General features: G+C 36.6%; 1 protein-coding gene across 4 annotated transcripts in view; it reads left to right on the top strand.

Moving 5' to 3' along the window:
* flnba (filamin B a) overlaps nt 1–20,171 on the top strand; it is a gene marked incomplete at its 5' end in the record, with an annotated part of 180,105 nt that overhangs the window by 94,054 nt on the left and 65,880 nt on the right. For all 4 annotated transcript variants that reach the window (XM_079555971.1, XM_079555973.1, XM_079555972.1 and 1 more), the window contains 3 exons: nt 11,072–11,195; nt 15,681–15,841; nt 15,910–16,000. In XM_079555971.1, coding sequence (XP_079412097.1) covers nt 11,072–11,195; nt 15,681–15,841; nt 15,910–16,000 — 376 coding nt within the window. The remainder of the gene's footprint in view (nt 1–11,071; nt 11,196–15,680; nt 15,842–15,909; nt 16,001–20,171) is intronic.

The following is a 20,171-nucleotide window of genomic DNA, read 5'->3' as shown; positions in this document are numbered from 1 at the left end:
AGGGCGACGCTGCGGAGGAGCTGATCCCAGCGTAACTTTGACACAGATTTAGACACTTTTCAAACCTCCTGTGACCATATTTGGAAACAGGGCAAATGTTGTGTGACCCTCCAGGGTTTTAATAAAGTCTCCATCGCGTCTTCAAAGCACGTCCAGCTGCTCCGTGTGCAGGTCAGTCCCACGCCTCAAAATAACTCCTCCCATCAGCGCGAGCGTCTCGTCTTCTCTCGGGTCAGTCTCATGATCGATCACAAACACAAACGCTCCGTCTAAACTCGCCTTTTACACAAGAGAACAACAAATAATCCGGTCCGGTAAAAACGAAACAGAAACCTGCAGTGACACTGATGTCAAAGCTCCGCTAACAGCAACGAAACACTTCCTGTTGTCCCGACAAAATAAAAGGCATCAATGTTCCAGCCGCTGGGAGAGGGTTTGAAATGTTCAGTAATAAATGGACACAAATCTCGTCTTTCTTCATTTTCCTGGTCGTCCGTTTTGCTCAAATAGAAATAAAGGCCTGTCTCTAATTGTGGCCTGGTTCCAATAAAGGCCTGGTCCTGATGCCCTGGAGTAAATAAAGGCCCCGGCCTCTATTAGAGCATTTACGGTAATCAATATATACAGGTGATTTCTTGATTAGCAAAGTGTTTACAAACTGGCTATTATAGTCAAACTGTGCTCGGGGAAGGGATTTTTCTGTTTGTGAGACTTGGGGATGATACAGGGGAAAAAAAATCATCATTAAATTTCCTTCAAGAGTCTGAAGACATGTCATACAAGAGCTTCTTTACTGTAGCATCAAAACAAAACAAATAATCAAAGGTTTGTAGATTTCTTTTGAAGAAATATTACGTCTGATTTGGGGTGAAATGTTTGTTACCTTTTTTTATTTTATATTCATATTTTATTGAACTTTGTGGATCCTAATGAGTCAGAGCACTGTTAAAAAAAGAACCACTACATTTCACATTTTTTTCATGTTTTCTGAGAGATTTATCCACGTTTATCCATAGTGTTTAACATGTTTCTCACACTGTCCGTTTATCACATGTTTGTTTCGTTACATTTCACTGTATCACACCGTTGATTGTTTGTTTTTTCTTTTTGCACTGTTTTTGTCTTGTTTACTCACTGTCTGTGCACTGTGTAACTCACATAAAACCACATTTTCTTTGTTTTACACTAATCGTCAATCAGGCATAAGATTACGGCCACTGTATCTACAAACGTTCAATACTATGATGAAAAACAAACAAGCATTACATGGATGAACCAAAACATGCGAGTCTTTTCTTTGTGCCGGATCTGCCTCGTTACTTTCTGTGGATTTTTCCAGTGGTCGTAATGTTTTGGCTGATACGTTACTAACATGTCACGGCCACTGTTGTATTAAAGTCAGAACAAAGCTTTTCTGAACCATTCGACTAAAATATATCAGACCAATATTTGACACATTTTTTGGAGTCGATACCGATACTTTTGGGGTCATTTTTGTCGATACTGATACTGGTCATTTCATGTGGGTGAATGCATTTCAATCAATATACATTTCTACAACTGGTTATTTTATATAATTAACTGGTCAATTGAAATTATATTTAACTGGTTGATTAACCTCTTAACTCCCGCCTGAACCGAGAGGATCCTTTCCTTCATGTCATCACATTTTTTTTCCATTATTTTTTTGTTTGGTATTCAACTCATTTATGTGACATTTTTGTCATTTTTTCATCAATTTTTTGTCACATTTTTATCACATTTTTGTCATTTTTTGTCACATTTTTGTCTCATTTTTGTATTTTTTTGTGTCCAATTTTTGTCAATTTTTTGTCATTTTTTTTAATCACATCTGTCATTTTTTTGTCAAATTTTTATCAAATTTGTCATTTTTTTGTCAAATTTTTGTCCAATGTTTGTATTTTTTTGTCAATTTTTTTTCCATTTTTTGTCAATTTTTTATCAAATTTTTATCAAATTTTTGTCATTTTTTTGTCACATTTTTGTCTTTTTTTTTTGTCATTTTTTTTGTCAATTTTTAGTCATTTTTTTAAATCACATCTTTGTCATTTTTTGTCAAATTTTTATCAAATCTTTATCAAATTTTAGTCATTTTTTGTCACGTTTTTGTCCATTTTTTGTATTTTTTTGTGTCAATTTTTTGTCAATTTTTTGTCGATTTTTTTGTCATTTTTTTGTAATTTTTTGTCAGTTTTTGGTCACTTTTTTTTGGTCATTTTTTGGCCAAATTTTTGTCAAATTTTCGTCATTTTTTTGTCAATTTCTTGTGACATTTTTCCCACTTTTTTGTCACATTTCCATCATTGTTTTCGTCTCAGTTTTGTCACTATTTTCACACCTTTTTTCCAGAAGCTTTTGGATTGGGGTAAAGCCCAACTGGAGAAAATGTGCTCGGTTCAGGTGGGAGTTAAGGGCTTAAACAACACTAATGTGAAATTAAATACATAAACAAAATGTTAAATTAATACTTATTAAATGACAAACAGAACCTGAACCAGAATGATCAGCCCGGCTCAGTTCGATCCTTTACTGTTGTGACTGTTTTGACTCAGAACAAAGAAATAAATCATCCTTTTGTGTTGATAATCGCTGCCCCGCCTTCTTTTTACATATGCAAATGAGTATCCATACTTTTTGCCCAATATCGATACTAAAAATAGCCGTTTGGTATCGATCCGCCAATCTGAGTGGGACTTTCCTGGTTAAATAAAGCTCAATCATACACAGGATTATCGAAAGACATAAAAATATCGGCCGTGCATATCGGCATCGACCAATAAAAAATCGGCATCGGCCTTAGAAAAGCCCATATCGTTCGTCTTCTAACTATGAACCTACATTTTTGATTTATTGTGGCAAATTTATGCAAGAAACGTAAAGCTTTTGAAAAATTGGAAGTCAATTTTTAATCTTGGACGTATTTTTTCATCACAATTAGCCTTAACTTGTGATTAGCGATTAAATTAATATAAAAACAACAGCCCAAGAATGTGTAAAATGCTTGATTTGTTTTCTCTAATGTTGCATCTGATTATCAATGGTTCAGACAGAGTTCTGGTCTGGTTGAATGGAAACTTTTCTGTGTGTTTTTATAGATCTTTTCTAACATAGCTGAGCAGAAGTTTCCGTTCTGCATCGCTCACTGTTGTGCTGAGTGACGGCTTGTTCACAGCTGTTCTTCCTGATGTTGTTTGGCCTCACACTCCATAAAAACACTGTTTAAACGCTCCATTAAAGGGCAGTGTATAAACGTGTGAGAAAGAGCCACCGGGTTCTTGGACGTGATTCAGGAATGCGTGAGGAAATCCCAAAGGTGTGACAGGAATAAAAGCTAAAAAGGGTTCTTGTTTGGCCCTCAGGAAGTGGGAAGGCTGGAAACACATGCAGGTTGTTGTGGGGGATTGTCTGAAGTGGCTCAGTGAGAAAATCCCTTGTTTAGTTTAGAACATTGGGAGGTAGGGATGAACGAGAACGTCTGTGTGTGTGTGAGCTTTGTCAGCAACTAATGATCGTTTGGCAGGAGGCGGAATATATAAAGGATTTATTGTTTCCACCCGTCTTTATTCTAAAAAGCTACTCTCGACTTAACTAAACAGCCACTGCACAAGAGGATGTACCAACACTGCAGAGAAAGCTCTAGCGGCCATGTTTCTCAATCTGAAATTACCAACCGCTCCTTTTTAAGATGGTTTAGTCAGACTTTTAGCCTAAGAAATGGTTTGAGAGAGGTCTGACTTTGGAAAAGAGGTGGTCACAAACAGACTAGAATATACCGTAATGTTCAGAGTATTGAGAATATAAGTCTCTGGAATATAAGTCGCACCAACTAAATTAGAAAGAAATCAGTGCACTAAAAATACAGGACTTTTATCTCCATGTCAAAACAAAAACTCAACAAAAACTCAACAAAAATGTGACAAAAATTCGACAAAAAATGACAAAAATTCGACAAAAAAATTACAAAAAAATGACAAAAATTCGACAAAAATTCAAGAAAAATGTGACAAAAATTCAAGAAAAATGTGACAAAAATTCAACAAAAATGTGACAAAAATTCAACAAAATGTGACAAAAATTCAACAAAAATGTGACAAAAATTCAACAAAAAAAGTGACAAAAATTCAACAAAAATGTCACAAATTCAACAAAAAAATTACAAAAAAAAATTACAAAAATTCAACAAAAATGTGACAAAAATGTGACAAAAATGTGACAAAAATTCAACAAAAATGTGACAAAAATGTGACAAAAATTCAACAAAAAAATGACAAAAAAATGACAAAAATGTGACAAAAATTCAACAAAAATGTGACAAAAAAGTGACAAAAATTCAACAAAAATGTCACAAATTCAACAAAAAAATGACAAAAAAAAAATGACAAAAAAAATGACAAAAATTCAAGAAAAATGTGACAAAAATTCAACAAAAAAGTGACAAAAATTCAACAAAAATGTGACAAAAATTCAACAAAAATGTGACAAAAATGTGACAAAAATGTGACAAAAATGTGACAAAAATGTGACAAAAATTCAACAAAAAAATGACAAAAAAATGACAAAAATGTGACAAAAATTCAACAAAAATGTGACAAAAAAGTGACAAAAATTCAACAAAAATGTCACAAATTCAACAAAAAAATTACAAAAAAAAAATGACCAAAAAAATGACAAAAATTCAAGAAAAATGTGACAAAAATTCAACAAAAATGTGACAAAAATTCAACAAAAAAATGACAAAAAAATGACAAATTCAACAAAAATGTGACAAAAATTCAACAAAAAAATGACAAAAATTCAACAAAAATTCAACAAAAAAATCACAAAAAATCAAATGTGACCAAAAAAAAAAAAACACAAAAAAAGGTGACTCAGCAACAATGCGAGGAAAAAGATCCGTTTTTTGAGGTGTTGCACAGGCCTATATAACAGCCAAAGAGGACAGAATGCCTTCGGTTTAGGCGGATGGTAAGAGGTTCATTAAAGTTTATCAAACAGTCCAGCAAGTACAAACCGTGTGCATTTTTCACATTGCGTCTCCATGTAAGTGACATCGAATCACCTGCACCTGGGCTCTTTATGAGGAGAAAATGGAACAAGAAGTATCATGTTCGTCACTCTTTACCAGCATTGACTTCACGTGACAAATCCCCTGTTTCCAATTGCACAATAGCAAACGCTTTATCACCTGCATGTCGGGTACAAGTCCCGAAGTGTCTGTGGTATTTTAGGCTTTATGATCCTAATGCCGGTGCCTTAAACCTGTGCCGCTCCCCTGCGTCTCTGGGATGAGGTAATGTGAGAAAGTCAACAGACACGCCCCAAATAATACGAACGCGAGCCAACGGGACGAATCTTCACACAGGAACACGAGAGAGAGGCCTCGGGTGAACCTTATTAACCTCTTAGCACCCGCCTGAACCAAAGGCATTCTGTCCTCTTTGGCCATTATATAGGCCTGTGTAACACCTCATCTGAAAGACCCACAAAACTGATCTTTTTCCTCACGTTGTTGCTGTGTCACCTTTTTTTGTGTTTTTTTTATTTTGGTCACATTTGATTTTTTGTGATTTTTTTGTTGAATTTTTGTCACTTTTTGTTGAATTTTTGTCACATTTTTGTCACATTTTTGTCACATTTTTGTCACATTTTTGTTGATTTTTTGTCATTTTTTTGTCACATTTTTATTGAATTTTTGTCACATTTTTGTTGATTTTTTGTCATTTTTTGTTGAATTTTTGTCATTTTTTGTTGAATTTTTGTCACATTTTTGTTACTTTTTGGTTGAATTTTTGTCTTTTTTTGTAGATTTTTTGTCATTTTTTTGTCAAATTTTTATTGAATTTTTGTCACATTTTTGTTGAATTTTTGTCACATTTTTGTCACTTTTTGTTGAATTTTTGTCACTTTTTTGTTGAATTTTTGTCATTTTTTTGTCACATTTTTGTTGAATTTTTGTCACATTTTTGTTGAATTTTTGTCACTTTTTTGTCACTTTTTTGTTGAATTTTTGTTGAATTTTTGTCACATTTTTGTCACTTTTTGGTTGAATTTTTGTCTTTTTTTGTTGATTTTTTGTCATTTTTTTGTCACATTTTTATTGAATTTTTGTCACATTTTTGTTGATTTTTTGTCATTTTTTGTTGATTTTTTGTCACATTTTTGTTGATTTTTTGTCATTTTTTGTTGATTTTTTGTCACATTTTTGTTGAATTTTTGTCACATTTTTGTCACTTTTTGGTTGAATTTTTGTCTTTTTTTGTTGATTTTTTGTCATTTTTTTGTCACATTTTTGTTGAATTTTTGTTGAATTTTTGTCACTTTTTTGTCACTTTTTTGTTGAATTTTTGTCACATTTTTGTCACTTTTTGGTGAATTTTTTTCGTTTTTTTTGTTGAATTTTTGTCACTTTTTTGTTGAATTTTTGTCACATTTTTGTCACTTTTTGTTGAATTTTTGTCGGTTTTTTTGTTGAATTTTTGTCACTTTTTTGTTGAATTTTTGTCACATTTTTGTCACTTTTTGTTGAATTTTTGTCACATTTTTGTTGAATTTTTGTCATTTTTTTGTTGCATTTTTGTCACATTTTTGTCACATTTTTGTCACATTTTTGTTGCGTTTACATCCTTGTTTTCTTCTCATTTTTTGTGGCTGTTTTGGTGCTTTTTTCCCCAAGAAGCGTTTTGATGAGGTCAAAGCCAAACTGTAGAAAATGGGATCCGTTCAGGTGTGAGTTCAGAGGTTCAGAGAATGGCAGCTCTGGCAGTGAGTGATTTCTTCGCATGAGGAGGTTGTAGGTTGGATTCCTCAAGCCAAAAACCAGGTCCTGGTCAGTGCTGCTGCTTCATGTTCGCTCTTGGCTGTGAAATCGTGTGACCAGTGGGTTCTCTGTAACGAGTGAGGCCATAGATGCAGAAACATGAGCGATTACAGAAGTTAAGTTTCATCATCTGCAGTGAAACCCTGTCAGGAAGTGTTGCAAGTGCCTCCTGTTGGCCCGGTCACGCCCTGCTGTGCTCTTGTTTGCTTTGGCAGCAGCTCTTACATCATGGAAGACGGCTGTAAACAAACCTCCGAGCGGGACGGCCCGGAGTTTAAAGGCCCCCTGAACTGGGACTGACCCGGGTGAAACCAGGACAAAAAACGGGACTAAATGAAGCCAAAGGAAACGGGGAGTAAATTCAGGAGAGAACTGGTTCCTCTGAGGCGTTTGTTCTCGTTTCCTGCCGAGACTTGTTCAGGTTTTAGTAATGGTTTAATCCTGACGCCGCTCTTTATGAAACAAATTCAGATTCAGGTAAAGGCCTTGTATCCAATTAAAATCAGGGTTTCAGCAGAGCATGGGAAAAGCATTAAAAGTAATTAAATGACCTGTGCCAAAATCAAGTGCATACGACACATTACACACACTTTTTGCTAAAACAAAGTTAACACGATTATATTTAAGTTTATAGTTTCACTTCCTTATTGGACACAGACAGGAAGTGACATAGATGAAGGTAAACAATTTTAAAATGTTGCCGTGCCGACCATGTTCAGTCAATAGATACAGACGGCATCTCTGGATTCGCCCATATATGGTCATGTTTGAAAAGGGGGAAAACAATTTGGAGAAAAATCTAAACTTTCTCTAATCGGCTTGTTGCACAATGTGGCTACGCTAGTTCCTCTGAGCTGAAGCTGTGGGCGCTAGTACTTCCTGTTCGTATTCATTTCCATTAAGATGAGCTCAGACCCGTGAGTTCCTGGTAGAAATATTTCCATAGAGGAGACGTTTATGTTTGTGAGGATCAGGGAGTTTGTCTTGAAGCTAAAGGCTAATTTAACCTCTTAACTCCGGCCTGAACCGAGAGGATCTTTTTCCTCACGTCGTCAGATTTTTTTCCATCATTTTTTTGTTGGATATTCACCTCATTTTTGTTGCTTTTTTGTCATTTTTTGGTCACATTTTTTGGTCTATTTTTATCACATTTTTTGTCACATTTAGTCAATTTTTTGTCATATTTTTGTAATTTTTTTGTCATTTTTTTCGTCCATTTTTTGTCAATTTCTAGTGACATTTTTGCCACTTTTTCATAAATTTTTCGTCCCTTTTTTGTCAATGTTTTCTCACTTTTTTGTCACATTTCCATCAGTGTTTTCGTCTCAGTTTTGTCGCTATTTTCACAGCTTTTCTCCAGAAGCTTTTGGATTGGGGTAAAGCCAAACTGGAGAAAACGTGCTCGGTTCAGGCGGGAGATAAGGGGTTAATGCATTACACAATTTGAAATAATGCCTTTTTATGTATAATTTTTTATAGCATGTTAGCCTTTAGCTTCAAAACAAACCATCAATCCTTCATGATCACAGGCGTCTCCCCTGAACTCGCTACATCATGATTTGAACACAGAAAATGATCGACCAGGAACTCATCGCCCACAACGTAATCTGTAGACAATGTGATTATTATTCCAGAAAAAGAAAACAGACAGGAAGTACTGGCGCTCACACCTTCAGGTCAGAGGAACTAGCATAGCCACACCGTGCAACAAGCCAATTATTCAAAAACTACTTTAACAAATGCTGAATTATGAATATAGTTTCTACTAAATAAAGATACAAAGACATGGGGAGGAGCAAAGTGGTTCAACAGCCCATAAATACATAAATAACAGAGAATGCTAACTTGATGCTACATGTTAGCATCGGGCTAATGCTAGCGGTTACCTAGCGCTAGCTATGACTGTCGTTCTACAGAACAATCTGCTGTGAGAAAATATCCGTATGGACCCGATTTACACTGGACTTTACTTGTATGTGATAAATAAGTTGATATTCCACCAGAAAATGGCTAAAAATAGTGGAAAATTTCTCTAAAGATTCTATTTTCCCGACTCCCGCTTCCAGGTCTTCTAGCAGACCGGCAAATATAATTTAAAAACAATCATCAATATTCCTGAAACACAACGGAGAGTTTCTGAACCTACTTATTTCTCAGACTCATTAGCCAAAAATGCTGAACCTTCTGCTAAAAAAAAGTAATATTTACTAAAGTCACTACTTCCGGGGTTAGCGTAGCTGCTGCGCCGTTAGCATTTTTCTAACCCGGATGTAGCGATTTTGGTAAATATGACTTTTATAGCAGTAGGTGCAGCGTTTTTGGCTCATGGTTCTGATACATAAGTCTGTTCAGTAACTCTGTGTGGAGTTTCACAAATATTGATTGTAGTTTTAAAGAGTTTTTTGTGGTTTTTCGCACGTCTGCGAACCAGGAAGTAGAGCCGTGACGTCTTAACGTGTGGGAAATGAGTCAAACTGCTCTGAAACTTTACCTCTATGTCACTTCCTGTCAGCCGCTCAAAAATACAAATAAAAATAACATTTCTTCAGTAAAATTGCTGCTTCACTGAAGTAAGATAATAACAGATGTTCTCCATCTAAATAAGTCAGATTTTCAAAAGCACTAAAACCTGTTTGCACTTTTTTAACATCATTGTACAGTCGTATGTTTTATCCAATTCTTCCCTCTGTTTGAGGCAATGTTTGCAAATCTTGAGAAATGAATTATGAGCCTTTTTCTGCATTTGTGGCATTAAAATATAGTGTTTGACCATTAAAATTGCCGTAAAAAGCATGAACTTTGACTTGCTACTGCCCGTAAAAACCCTGAAAATCTAAATTGTTCGTTTGACAGTTTCTAAGCACATTTCCCAACTTTCAGGGTGAACTAACCTGCTCATTCACAATCAATACAAATACTTTATGATTAAAACTTGCTTTTTGAAATGGCTAAATTGAACCAGGACTAAACCAGGACTAAACCAGGTCTAAACCAGGTCTAAACCAGGACTAAACCAGGTCTAAACCAGGTCTAAACCAGGTCTAAACCAGGTCTAAACCAGGACTAAACCAGATCTAAACCAGGTCTAAACCAGGACTAAAGATCTGAATCAGTGACCCTCAGATCCGTTCAGGGCCTTTAAACCGGGCTGGTGAAATATCACATCATTTCTTTTATATCATGTATTAATGAACCTTTGATTCTACCGATCGCCTCCAGTGTTAACCCAATGATGTCAGACATTTTGATAATAAATTCAGATCCTTTATTTTTAAGTTCATTGTGTAGTTTGCCTTTTTGTGTGTTTACTCACCCTCACCCAATCATCTTAACTTCACCGAAGTTCACAAGGGTTAATTTATTTCATCTTTTTATCAGTGAACTTGAGGTCTAAATTCAACAAAAATGTGACAAAAATGTGACAAAAATTCAACAAAATGTGACAAAAATTCAACCAAAATGTGACAAAAATTCAACAAAAAAGTGACAAAAATTCAACAAAAAGTGACAAAAATTCAACAAAAATTCAACAAAAATTCAACAAAAATTCAACAAAAATTCAACAAAAATTCAACAAAAATTCAACAAAAAGTGACAAAAATTCAACAAAAAAATGACAAAAATTCAACAAAAAGTGACAAAAATTCAACAAAAAAAGACGAAAAATTCAACAAAAATTCAACAAAAATTCAACAAAAAATGACAAAAATTCAACAAAAAAATGACAAAAATTCAACAAAAAGTGACAAAAATTCAACAAAAAGTGACAAAAATTCAACAAAAATCCAACAAAAAAAGACGAAAAATTCAACAAAAATTCAACAAAAAATCAACAAAAATTCAACCAAAAAGTGACAAAAATTCAACAAAAATGTGACAAAAATGTCCTTTTCAACAGGACTTTCAATAGACTACAGAATTTTGAAGCACTGAAATAGGTTTTAAGATTCCAGTTTTTTACTGACGGCTGGGATTCCTAGTGGTTCGAGGATGGAGCCCTGTGGAACCCCATCGTCCCCGTCTGAAACTGAATCAGTCATTCTTGAGATGAGGCGCGATCGTTCTGTTTTTGGCCCACAGCTGAAACACACGGAAGCCACTTTAACTTTCCGCGTCACCTTTTTTGAAATTGCAGCGTGAAGATTTTGAGCCGTGTTTGATCCAAGGTAACGTGTTTTCCGTAAGAACATGTTCACGAAGTATTAATGGGGTCTAAATGTTTGCCGTTTGCAGGTGAACGTGGGGAAAGGGAGCCACCCGAACAACGTGCGGGTGTTCGGGCCCGGAGTGGAGCGGGCCGGGCTGAAGGCCAACGAGCCCACGCACTTCACCGTGGACTGCTCCGGGGCCGGAGACGGTGAGTGTTTTAAACTGCAGAAAATCACAAGAGAGAAGCCGCTGTATCTAAAGTCACAGAGATGAAGGGAGTATTGACGACCAAACAAACTGATTTAATTTTAGTATGAACAGGCCTTTTAGAAGATGTTTAAAACCAGGTCAAAATCCACTGGTCTCATTAACACTTTGAGGGCCAGTAACGGAAAAACTAGCATTTGTTTGTTTTTTAATTACGAAACTAGACACTCTAATACACCTTATGTGTGATTTTGGTCGCTCTCTGTGGGAGGGGGAGGGGGAATGGGAGGGGAGGAGGGACAAGGAGGAGATCAGAAAGGAGTGTGTTGCATTAAACCCCCGTTATCTCCGCTTCTAGAAAAAAAAACAGTGATTTTGATCAAAACTAGCGTCTGTTTAGCTTAGATTTCTCAGGAACCGAGGCTCGTAGAATTAAACCGTTTTCACCCACGGAGAGCTTAGATTCTCGCCTTTCAAACGACCACAGCCTGTGTCCATAGCTATAACACAGAATACGCTGTGGTGCTACAAATATCATGAAAAACGGTCTGGATTCTTGGCACTCAGCAGCTAAATCCCTACCAGGATGACTGAGAAACTAAATTGTTTTACTAAAAAAGTTAATTGAAAACACCAAAGTTATAGTGAAATTAATTTTGTCACCAGCTAATTGGCCCTGCAACAAACCACCTGCGGTTCTGTTTGTGACCAGCCTGAGAGCCGTGATGAGCATCGTCTCCAGTGAAAATGAATGAGTAGATGTTGAAACAGCAGGTTTCCCCCCCGGTCTCTCCTGTACAGTCTGTGTTTGGCTCCAGTTTCTGTGTGAGTGACGTGGGAGGTGTGTGTGTGTGCGTGTGTGTGTGTGTGTGTGTGTGTGTGTGTGTGTGTGTGTGTGTGCGTGACCTGGTTTTGGTCTCATTCCTGTCGACGTCCAAATTCCTTCAATGATCGAGCCGTGATGCAACACATGGTTTCGGTTTAAGTGAACTGTAACAAGGCCAGACACTGCTGCTGCTGATAACGCTTTACTGACACGACTTTAGATTTCCCCCGAATCTCTCAGTCCTGGCCCAAAGTACAGGACTACTCTCTCCACATCACAGTGCTGTACGGAATGACCTCACAGGGGTTATTACAAAGGTGCTTCACAGGGTGCTGAGGGCGCTGCAGCACCCCCTGGTGGATCGTCTATGCATTACAGGCAATATTAACCTGAACCGAGAGGATTTTTTTCCTCACGTCATCAGATTTTTTTTCCATCATTTTTTTGTTGGGCATTCAACTCATTTCTGTAACTTTTTATTACATTTTTGTCAATTTTTTTTACATTTTTGTCAATTTTTTGGTCATTTTTTGTCAATTTTTTGTCACTTTTTTCGTCAATTTTTGTCAATTTTTTGTCACATTTTTGTCATATTTTGTCACTTTTTTTTATCATTTTTTGGTCATTTTTTTTACATTTTTGTAAAAAAATTTTTACATTTTTTCGTAAATTTTTGGTCATTTTTTCGTCAATTTTTCGTCAATTTTTCGTCAATTTTTTGTCAATTTTTTGGTCATTTTTTGGTCAATTTTTTGGTCAATTTTTTGTCACTTTTTTCGTCAATTTTTTGTCCATTTTTGTCAATTTTTTGTCACATTTTTGTCATATTTTGTCACTTTTTTTAATCATTTTTTGGTCTTTTTTTTTTACATTTTTGTCACTTTTTTGTCATTTTTTCGTCAATTTTTCGTCAATTTTTGTCATATTTTTGTCCTTTTTTCGTCAGTTTTTTGTCACTTTTTTGTCACATTTTTGTCACATTTTTGTCACATTTTGTCACTTTTTTTAATCATTTTTTCGTCAATTTTTTGTCACTTTTTTGTCACATTTTTGTCATTTTTTCGTCAATTTTTTGTCACTTTTTTGCCACTTTTTCATAAATTTTTCATCACTTTTTCGTCAATGTTTTCTCACTTTTTGTCAAATTTCCATCATTGTTTTCGTCTCAGTTCTGTCACTCTTTTCTCACCTTTTTTCCAGAAGCTTTTGGATTGGGGTAAAGCCAAACTGGAGAAAAAGTGCTCGGTTCAGGCGGGAGTTAAGGGGTTAAATAAATAGGAAATAAGCAAAGAAATAGCGTTTTGGGGGGGGGGCAATCTTGTCTCTCAGCACCCCCGAGCCAAAGTATCTTCCCACGGCCCTGGGTGCTTCATGGGATTTTCAGCCTCAGAATAGTCACAGTTGGGGTTTAGAACCGTTACATTTTTTTTTTATACCAGTTACTTTGATACCGACTCCTCAACAATACTTTTTCCGACGCCAACTCTAAAATATTTGTCATAGAAGCAGAAAACAGAACAATAATGTGTGGAAAATGTCGGGTTCATCTCCAATGTCAAGAAATGTGTGAAAAATGGGGGGGAAGTTGAGGCAATTTGTGGCAAAGGAAGGTGGACAATTGTGTAAAAACAATGAAATAAAATTGGGGAATAAATGGGGCAAAAATGGGAAAAAGTTCTAAAAAAATTAGCAAAGAATTTGGGCAAAAATAAGAAACAAAATATGTTGAAAAAAAAAAAAATAGGGCAAACTGGGCAAAAAAATACAGAAAAAAATGGGGAAAAATGTGACACAAATATTTATATATATAGATTTATTTATATTTGAGCTGAAACAACCAAGTCACTTCCTTTAATGCCGTCTCTGGACCGACTGCATCAAAACTCGGATCTACTTTGCAAAAACTAGTGAACTAGATTAGTATAAAAGTCTCAATTTGAGCATAATAATCCGAATTTGAGATGTTTTGACAAGGAAAGATATAGTTGGGCTTTTGATCCAGATTATTTTACTTGCTCTGAGATGTTTCTGACTCGTTTCAATACATTTGTTTTCTTTGCCAATGGGGTAAGAACATTGGTCTTATCTCATTGGCTGTTTTACTTTCTTATTTCAAGTGAGATTTACCTCAGAACTCGTCGTAAACGTCCTCAAAAGAGCAAAGGAAACTGGGTCCGATCAGGAAAAAAGTCTAAATGAGTGAAAACGGCTTAAAACAAGAAACATCACTCCGCCGCCGCGTAGCTTATACCAGTGGTTTTCAACCTTTTAGAGTCGCGACCCCTATTATGACAGTTAATTAGGATCGTGACCCCCACCCGGGTCGGACCATGAAAAACAGGGACATTAACCCCTTAACTCCCGCCTGAACCGAGCACGTTTTCTCCAGTGTGGCTTTACCCCAATCCAAAAGCTTCTGTGAAAAAAGGTGAGAAAATAGCAACAAAACTGAGACGAAAACAATGATGGAAATGTGACAAAAAAGTGACGAAAAATTGATGAAAAAGTGGCAAAAATGTCACAAAAAATTGACGAAAAAACGACAAAAATTTGATAAAAAATTGACGAAAAAATGTGACAAAGAAAAAGGACAAAAATGTGACAAAATGTGACACAAAAATTACTAAAATTATATAAAAATGTGACAAAAAAATGACAAAAAATGACAAAAAATGTGACAAAAATGTGAAAAAATTGACCAAAAATTGGCAAAAAATATGACAAAAAAATGACAAAAATGTGACAAAAAAATTACAAAAATGTGACAAAAATGTGAAAAAAATGTGACAAAAAAAATGACAAAAATGTGACAAAAATGTGACAAAAATGTGACAAAAATGTATCTTCCCACGGCCCTGGGTGCTTCATGGGATTTTCAGCCTCAGAATAGTCACAGTTGGGGTTTAGAACCGTTGCATTTTTTTTTTTATACCAGTTGCTTTGATACCGACTCCTCAACAATACTTTTTCCGACGCCTGCTCTAAAATATTTGTCATAGAACCAGAAAACAGAACAATAATGTGTGGAAAATGTCGGGTTCATCTCCAATGTCAAGAAATGTGTGAAAAATGGGGGGGAAGTTGAGGCAATTTGTGGCAAAGGAAGGGACAATTGTGTAAAAACAATGAAATAAAATTGGGGAATAAATGGGGCAAAAATGGGAAAAAGTTCAAAAAAAATTAGCAAAGCATTTGGGCAAAAATAAACAAAATACGTAAAAAAAATAAATAAAAAAATTTACTAAAAAATTACAAAAAAATGACCAAAATGTGACAAAAATGAGTTGAATACCCCAAAAAAACCAAATGTGATGACGTGAGGAAAAAGATCCTCTCGGTTCAGGAGGGAGTTCAGAGGTTAAACTATACAACTCTTAAAAAACAAAGAAAAAACAATGGCTAAAACAAAAATGAATTAAATTTAGAACAAATAATGGCACCCTGGTAAAATAGCATGTTTGCTACGACGCCATAATAATCCCGACCCCCAGGTTGAGAAGCCCTGGCTTATACAACCACGAAGCTGCTGCTGCTGAAATATCAGTTATTTAAAATGACTCTATAGACACAGACATGTATATGGTCAGTCTGGTGTTATCAGTGATCTGCCTCTGATGAATCTAAATAACCACGGCTCATCTGTGTTTGTGCGTCTGGCAGGCGAGGTGAGCATCGGCATAAAGTGCGACGCCAACATGGTCGGAGACAAAGAGGCCGACGTGGATTTCGACATCATCCCAAACGCGGACGACACCTTCACCGTCAAATACGTGCCTCCTGCCGCGGGACGCCTCACGGTCAAAGTGCTCTTCACAGATAAGGTATCACGGGGAAGACACGTGCATGGATTCATCGTTTATTTATTCTTAACGTCTGCTCTGCCCGACAGGAAGTGCCTCAGAGCCCGTTCACCGTCAAAGTGGATCCTTCTCACGACGCGTCGAGAGTCAAAGCTGAAGGACCAGGACTGTCTCGGACTGGTCAGTGTTCACAGTAACTATAGTCACTACATGACTCTTGTTCTCAGCCTTAGAATGATCTACACCACGTTCAGTGTTCACAGTAACTACAGTCACTACATGACTCTTGTTCTCAGCCTTAGAATGATCTACACCACGTTCAGTGCTCACAGTAACTATAGTCACTACATGACTCTTGTTCTCAGCCTTAGAATGATCTACACCACGTTCAGTGTTCACAGTAACTATAGTCACTACATGACTCTTGTTCTCAGCCTTAGAATGATCTACACCACGTTCAGTGTTCACAGTAACTATAGTCGCTACATGACTCTTGTTCTCAGTCTTAGAATGATCTACACCACGTTCAGTGTTCAGTAACTATAGTCACTACATGACTATTGTTCTCAGTCTTAGAATGATCTACACCACGTTCAGTGTTCACAGTAACTACAGTCACTACATGACTCTTGTTCTCAGCCTTAGAATGATCTACTCCACGTTCAGTGTTCAGTAACTATAGTCACTACATGACTCTTGTTCTCAGCCTTAGAATGATCTACACCACGTTCAGTGTTCAGTGACTATAGTCACTACATGACTCTTGTTCTCAGCCTTAGAATGATCTACACCACGTTCAGTGTTCAGTGACTATAGTCACTACATGACTCTTGTTCTCAGTCTTAGAATGATCTACACCACGTTCAGTGTTCACAGTGACTATAGTCACTACATGACTCTTGTTCTCAGTCTTAGAATGATCTACACCACGTTCAGTGTCCACAGTGACTATAGTCACTACATGACTCTTGTTCTCAGTCTTAGAATGATCTACACCACGTTCAGTGTTCACAGTGACTATAGTCACTACATGACTCTTGTTCTCAGTCTTAGAATGATCTACACCACGTTCAGTGTCCACAGTGACTATAGTCACTACATGACTCTTGTTCTCAGCCTTAGAATGATCTACACCACGTTCAGTGTTCACAGTAACTATAGTCACTACATGACTCTTGTTCTCAGCCTTAGAATGATCTACACCGTGTTCAGTGTTCACAGTAACTATAGTCACTACATGACTCTTGTTCTCAGCCTTAGAATGATCTACACCACGTTCAGTGTTCACAGTAACTATAGTCACTACATGACTCTTGTTCTCAGCCTTAGAATGATCTACACCACGTTCAGTGTTCAGTGACTATAGTCACTACATGACTCTTGTTCTCAGCCTTAGAATGATCTACACCACGTTCAGTGTTCACAGTAACTATAGTCACTACATGACTCTTGTTCTCAGCCTTAGAATGATCTACACCGTGTTCAGTGTTCACAGTAACTATAGTCACTACATGACTCTTGTTCTCAGCCTTAGAATGATCTACACCACGTTCAGTGTTCACAGTAACTATAGTCACTACATGACTCTTGTTCTCAGCCTTAGAATGATCTACACCACGTTCAGTGTTCACAGTAACTATAGTCACTACATGACTCTTGTTCTCAGCCTTAGAATGATCTACACCACGTTCCAAGTTATTATGCAAACTGTATTTCAGCGCCATAAAGGAAAAAAGAAAAAAAAGTTGTTCAATGAAGCTCCTGGATGTTATTGTGCCTCAGGGCTGTTTGAATCACATCCATCTCAGACGATGATCCCTGGGATGATTAGTTTTCAGGTTAAGCCCAGTTAAGGGAACTCCCTTTCAAACAGTCTTGTTTTTTTTATTGTTTTTTTTTTATTTTATTTATTTGAAAAGGAGACAATACATATTAATAAACATTTTTACAAATGTAAATATGCCAGATTATATAAATTTAGGCTAATTTCCATCTGCAGACGCCCTGGAGGGTTGTTACACACGAGTTAGTAAAAACATACAGACTATGTACAGAGTATGTACAGAGTATGTACAGACTATATATATACTCTGTACAGACTCTGTACAGACTCTGTACAGACTCTGTACATAGAGACAGAGATGAGAACAGTGATCACATCATGTTAAAACAAATGATAACAAAAGTGGACAGATGAGAAAATAGAAAATAGTAAAAGCATCGACTGTTTTGCACAAACCTCACTAATGCACATGCCCTGACACACCTGATATTGCACTGACCTATATTGCACCATTCTGTATTGCACTGACCCGCATTACACTGACCCCTATTGCCCAACCCATGTTATCAGGCTCTTATTGCACAACCCGTATTACACTGATAATTGCATCACTAACTACCATGATTAACTAAACACGATCACATGTTTGTTTGCCTCAGCCACACTTTTTTTTGTATGAAGAAGAAGAAGATCTTTGTTTATATCGCGCCTTTCACAGACATATAGTCACAAAGCGCTTTACATGAGACAGTTGTACATTCACTCCACACTCGGTGATGGTAAACTACGTTTGTAGCTTCAGTTTCCCCTGGGGGAGACTGTCAGAGGCGCTTTCACGACTACACACGTCTGCGCCAACGGACCCTCTGACACCACCATACATTCACTCACACACATCATTCATCCTGGCCTATTGTGACAAAGGTTATTTTCAACGCTCTTTTGTAGCTTTGATTGGCCCAATGGCAGCATGACTCATATAGGACCAGCTCGTGATGCAGTTCTCAATATGAGCCAGTATCACAGAGCGCAGGAATGTAATCGCTGCTGTGTCCGTTAATGATGATGTTTAAAGTTCTGTATATTAACATTTACAGTTTTCAGTACTTTTTTAACCTGTTTTTTGAAGGATAGTTTTGAGTCTATTAGCCCTCCCAGATACTTAAATTCCTCAACATTAGTTAATTGTTCACTGATGAGGCCGTGTGACCCTGGATGGTCAGATGGATGGAGTAGTGGATGTTGGTGAATGACCACCATGTCCCAACAAGGCTGTGACGTCAGTAAGGAGGGGGCGGAGTCATGTTTTGGGCCAGAATCATTGGGGGAGGCCCTTTTAGGCTCCCTGAAGATCAAAATCCTCTTCATCCTGACAACGCACCATGTCCTGCTGTAAAGAAAACCTCTGCATCCCTGGCTGCTCTGGGCAGAAAAGGAGAGAAACTCATGATGTGGACCCCCTCCTCCCCTGACCTCATGATGTGGACCCCCTCCTCCCTTGACCTCAGCCCTGTTGAGAACCTTTGGAGCCTCAACAAAAAAAACATCTATGAGGGTGGGAGGCAGTTTTCCTCCAAACAGCAGCTCTGGGAGGTTATTCTAACATCCTGCAAAGAAATCCAAGCAGAAACTGTCCAAAAACTCACAAGTTTAATGGATTTAAGGCGAGACACTGCAGGTGAACAGGGAAAAAATGTATATTTACAGATATCAATTTGAAACTGTTGCTGTCGATCACTGGCATAAATGTGAGAAAAAAATACAATCACTGGCATAAATGTGAGAAAAAAATACATGGCAAGTTTTCTGTCATTTTATCTTTACATATAAGAACAAGGTGTTTTATGCCGAAAAATGCCCCAGGGGATTTTGGATTTCTTGTTTAGTTTTAAAATAAGCAGTTTTTTAGTGGAAAAATTAGCAAAAATTTAATTTTAGCCTTATTTTTTGACATTCAAAACTCAATAAAAAAATTACAAAAATGTGACAAAAAATCTATAAAAAATGTATGAAAAAAAGACAAAAAATTGAAAAAAAAAAAGACAAAAAAATGACAAAGTGACAAAAATGTGACAAAAAAGTGACAAAAATGTGACAAAAAAGGACAAAGAATGGATTAAAAATTGATGAAAAACTCAATAAATGGGGCTTAAGGGATTAAATAATAAAAAATCCCTCTGAAAAAATCTTCCAAATATTGTTCAGTTCAAGGCTGGAAAATGTGAAGTCTTTAGGTCCGACTGACGTGGACATAGTGTCGCCACAATGACAGAAACATGTGTTTGGAGAAAAAGGCCCTTGAAATTGTGTTCTCCCATATAAGTCTATGGGGGAACATTGAATCAGCGCAATATTTAAACATGTTATTGTGAAGATTAGGCATATTTTCTGTTTCCGGGTGAAAGCTTGTATGTTCAGAGACAGATTTGGCCCAAAACCTGAAAACTGAAAAAAATGAGTTTTGCCTGTAGTGTCTCCCCTTAACATTTTTGAAGGTCCTATGGTAAACTATAACTTGACCTGCCAGATGTTTTTGATTGAAATATCTTTTGATTTCAGTAAATATGC

This window comes from Gobius niger, assembly GCF_951799975.1.
Source record: "Gobius niger genome assembly, chromosome: 5".
Taxonomy (NCBI): Eukaryota; Metazoa; Chordata; class Actinopteri; order Gobiiformes; family Gobiidae; genus Gobius; species Gobius niger.
Note: the sequence above shows the minus strand (reverse complement) of the source record. Positions and strands in the feature narration are given on the sequence as shown.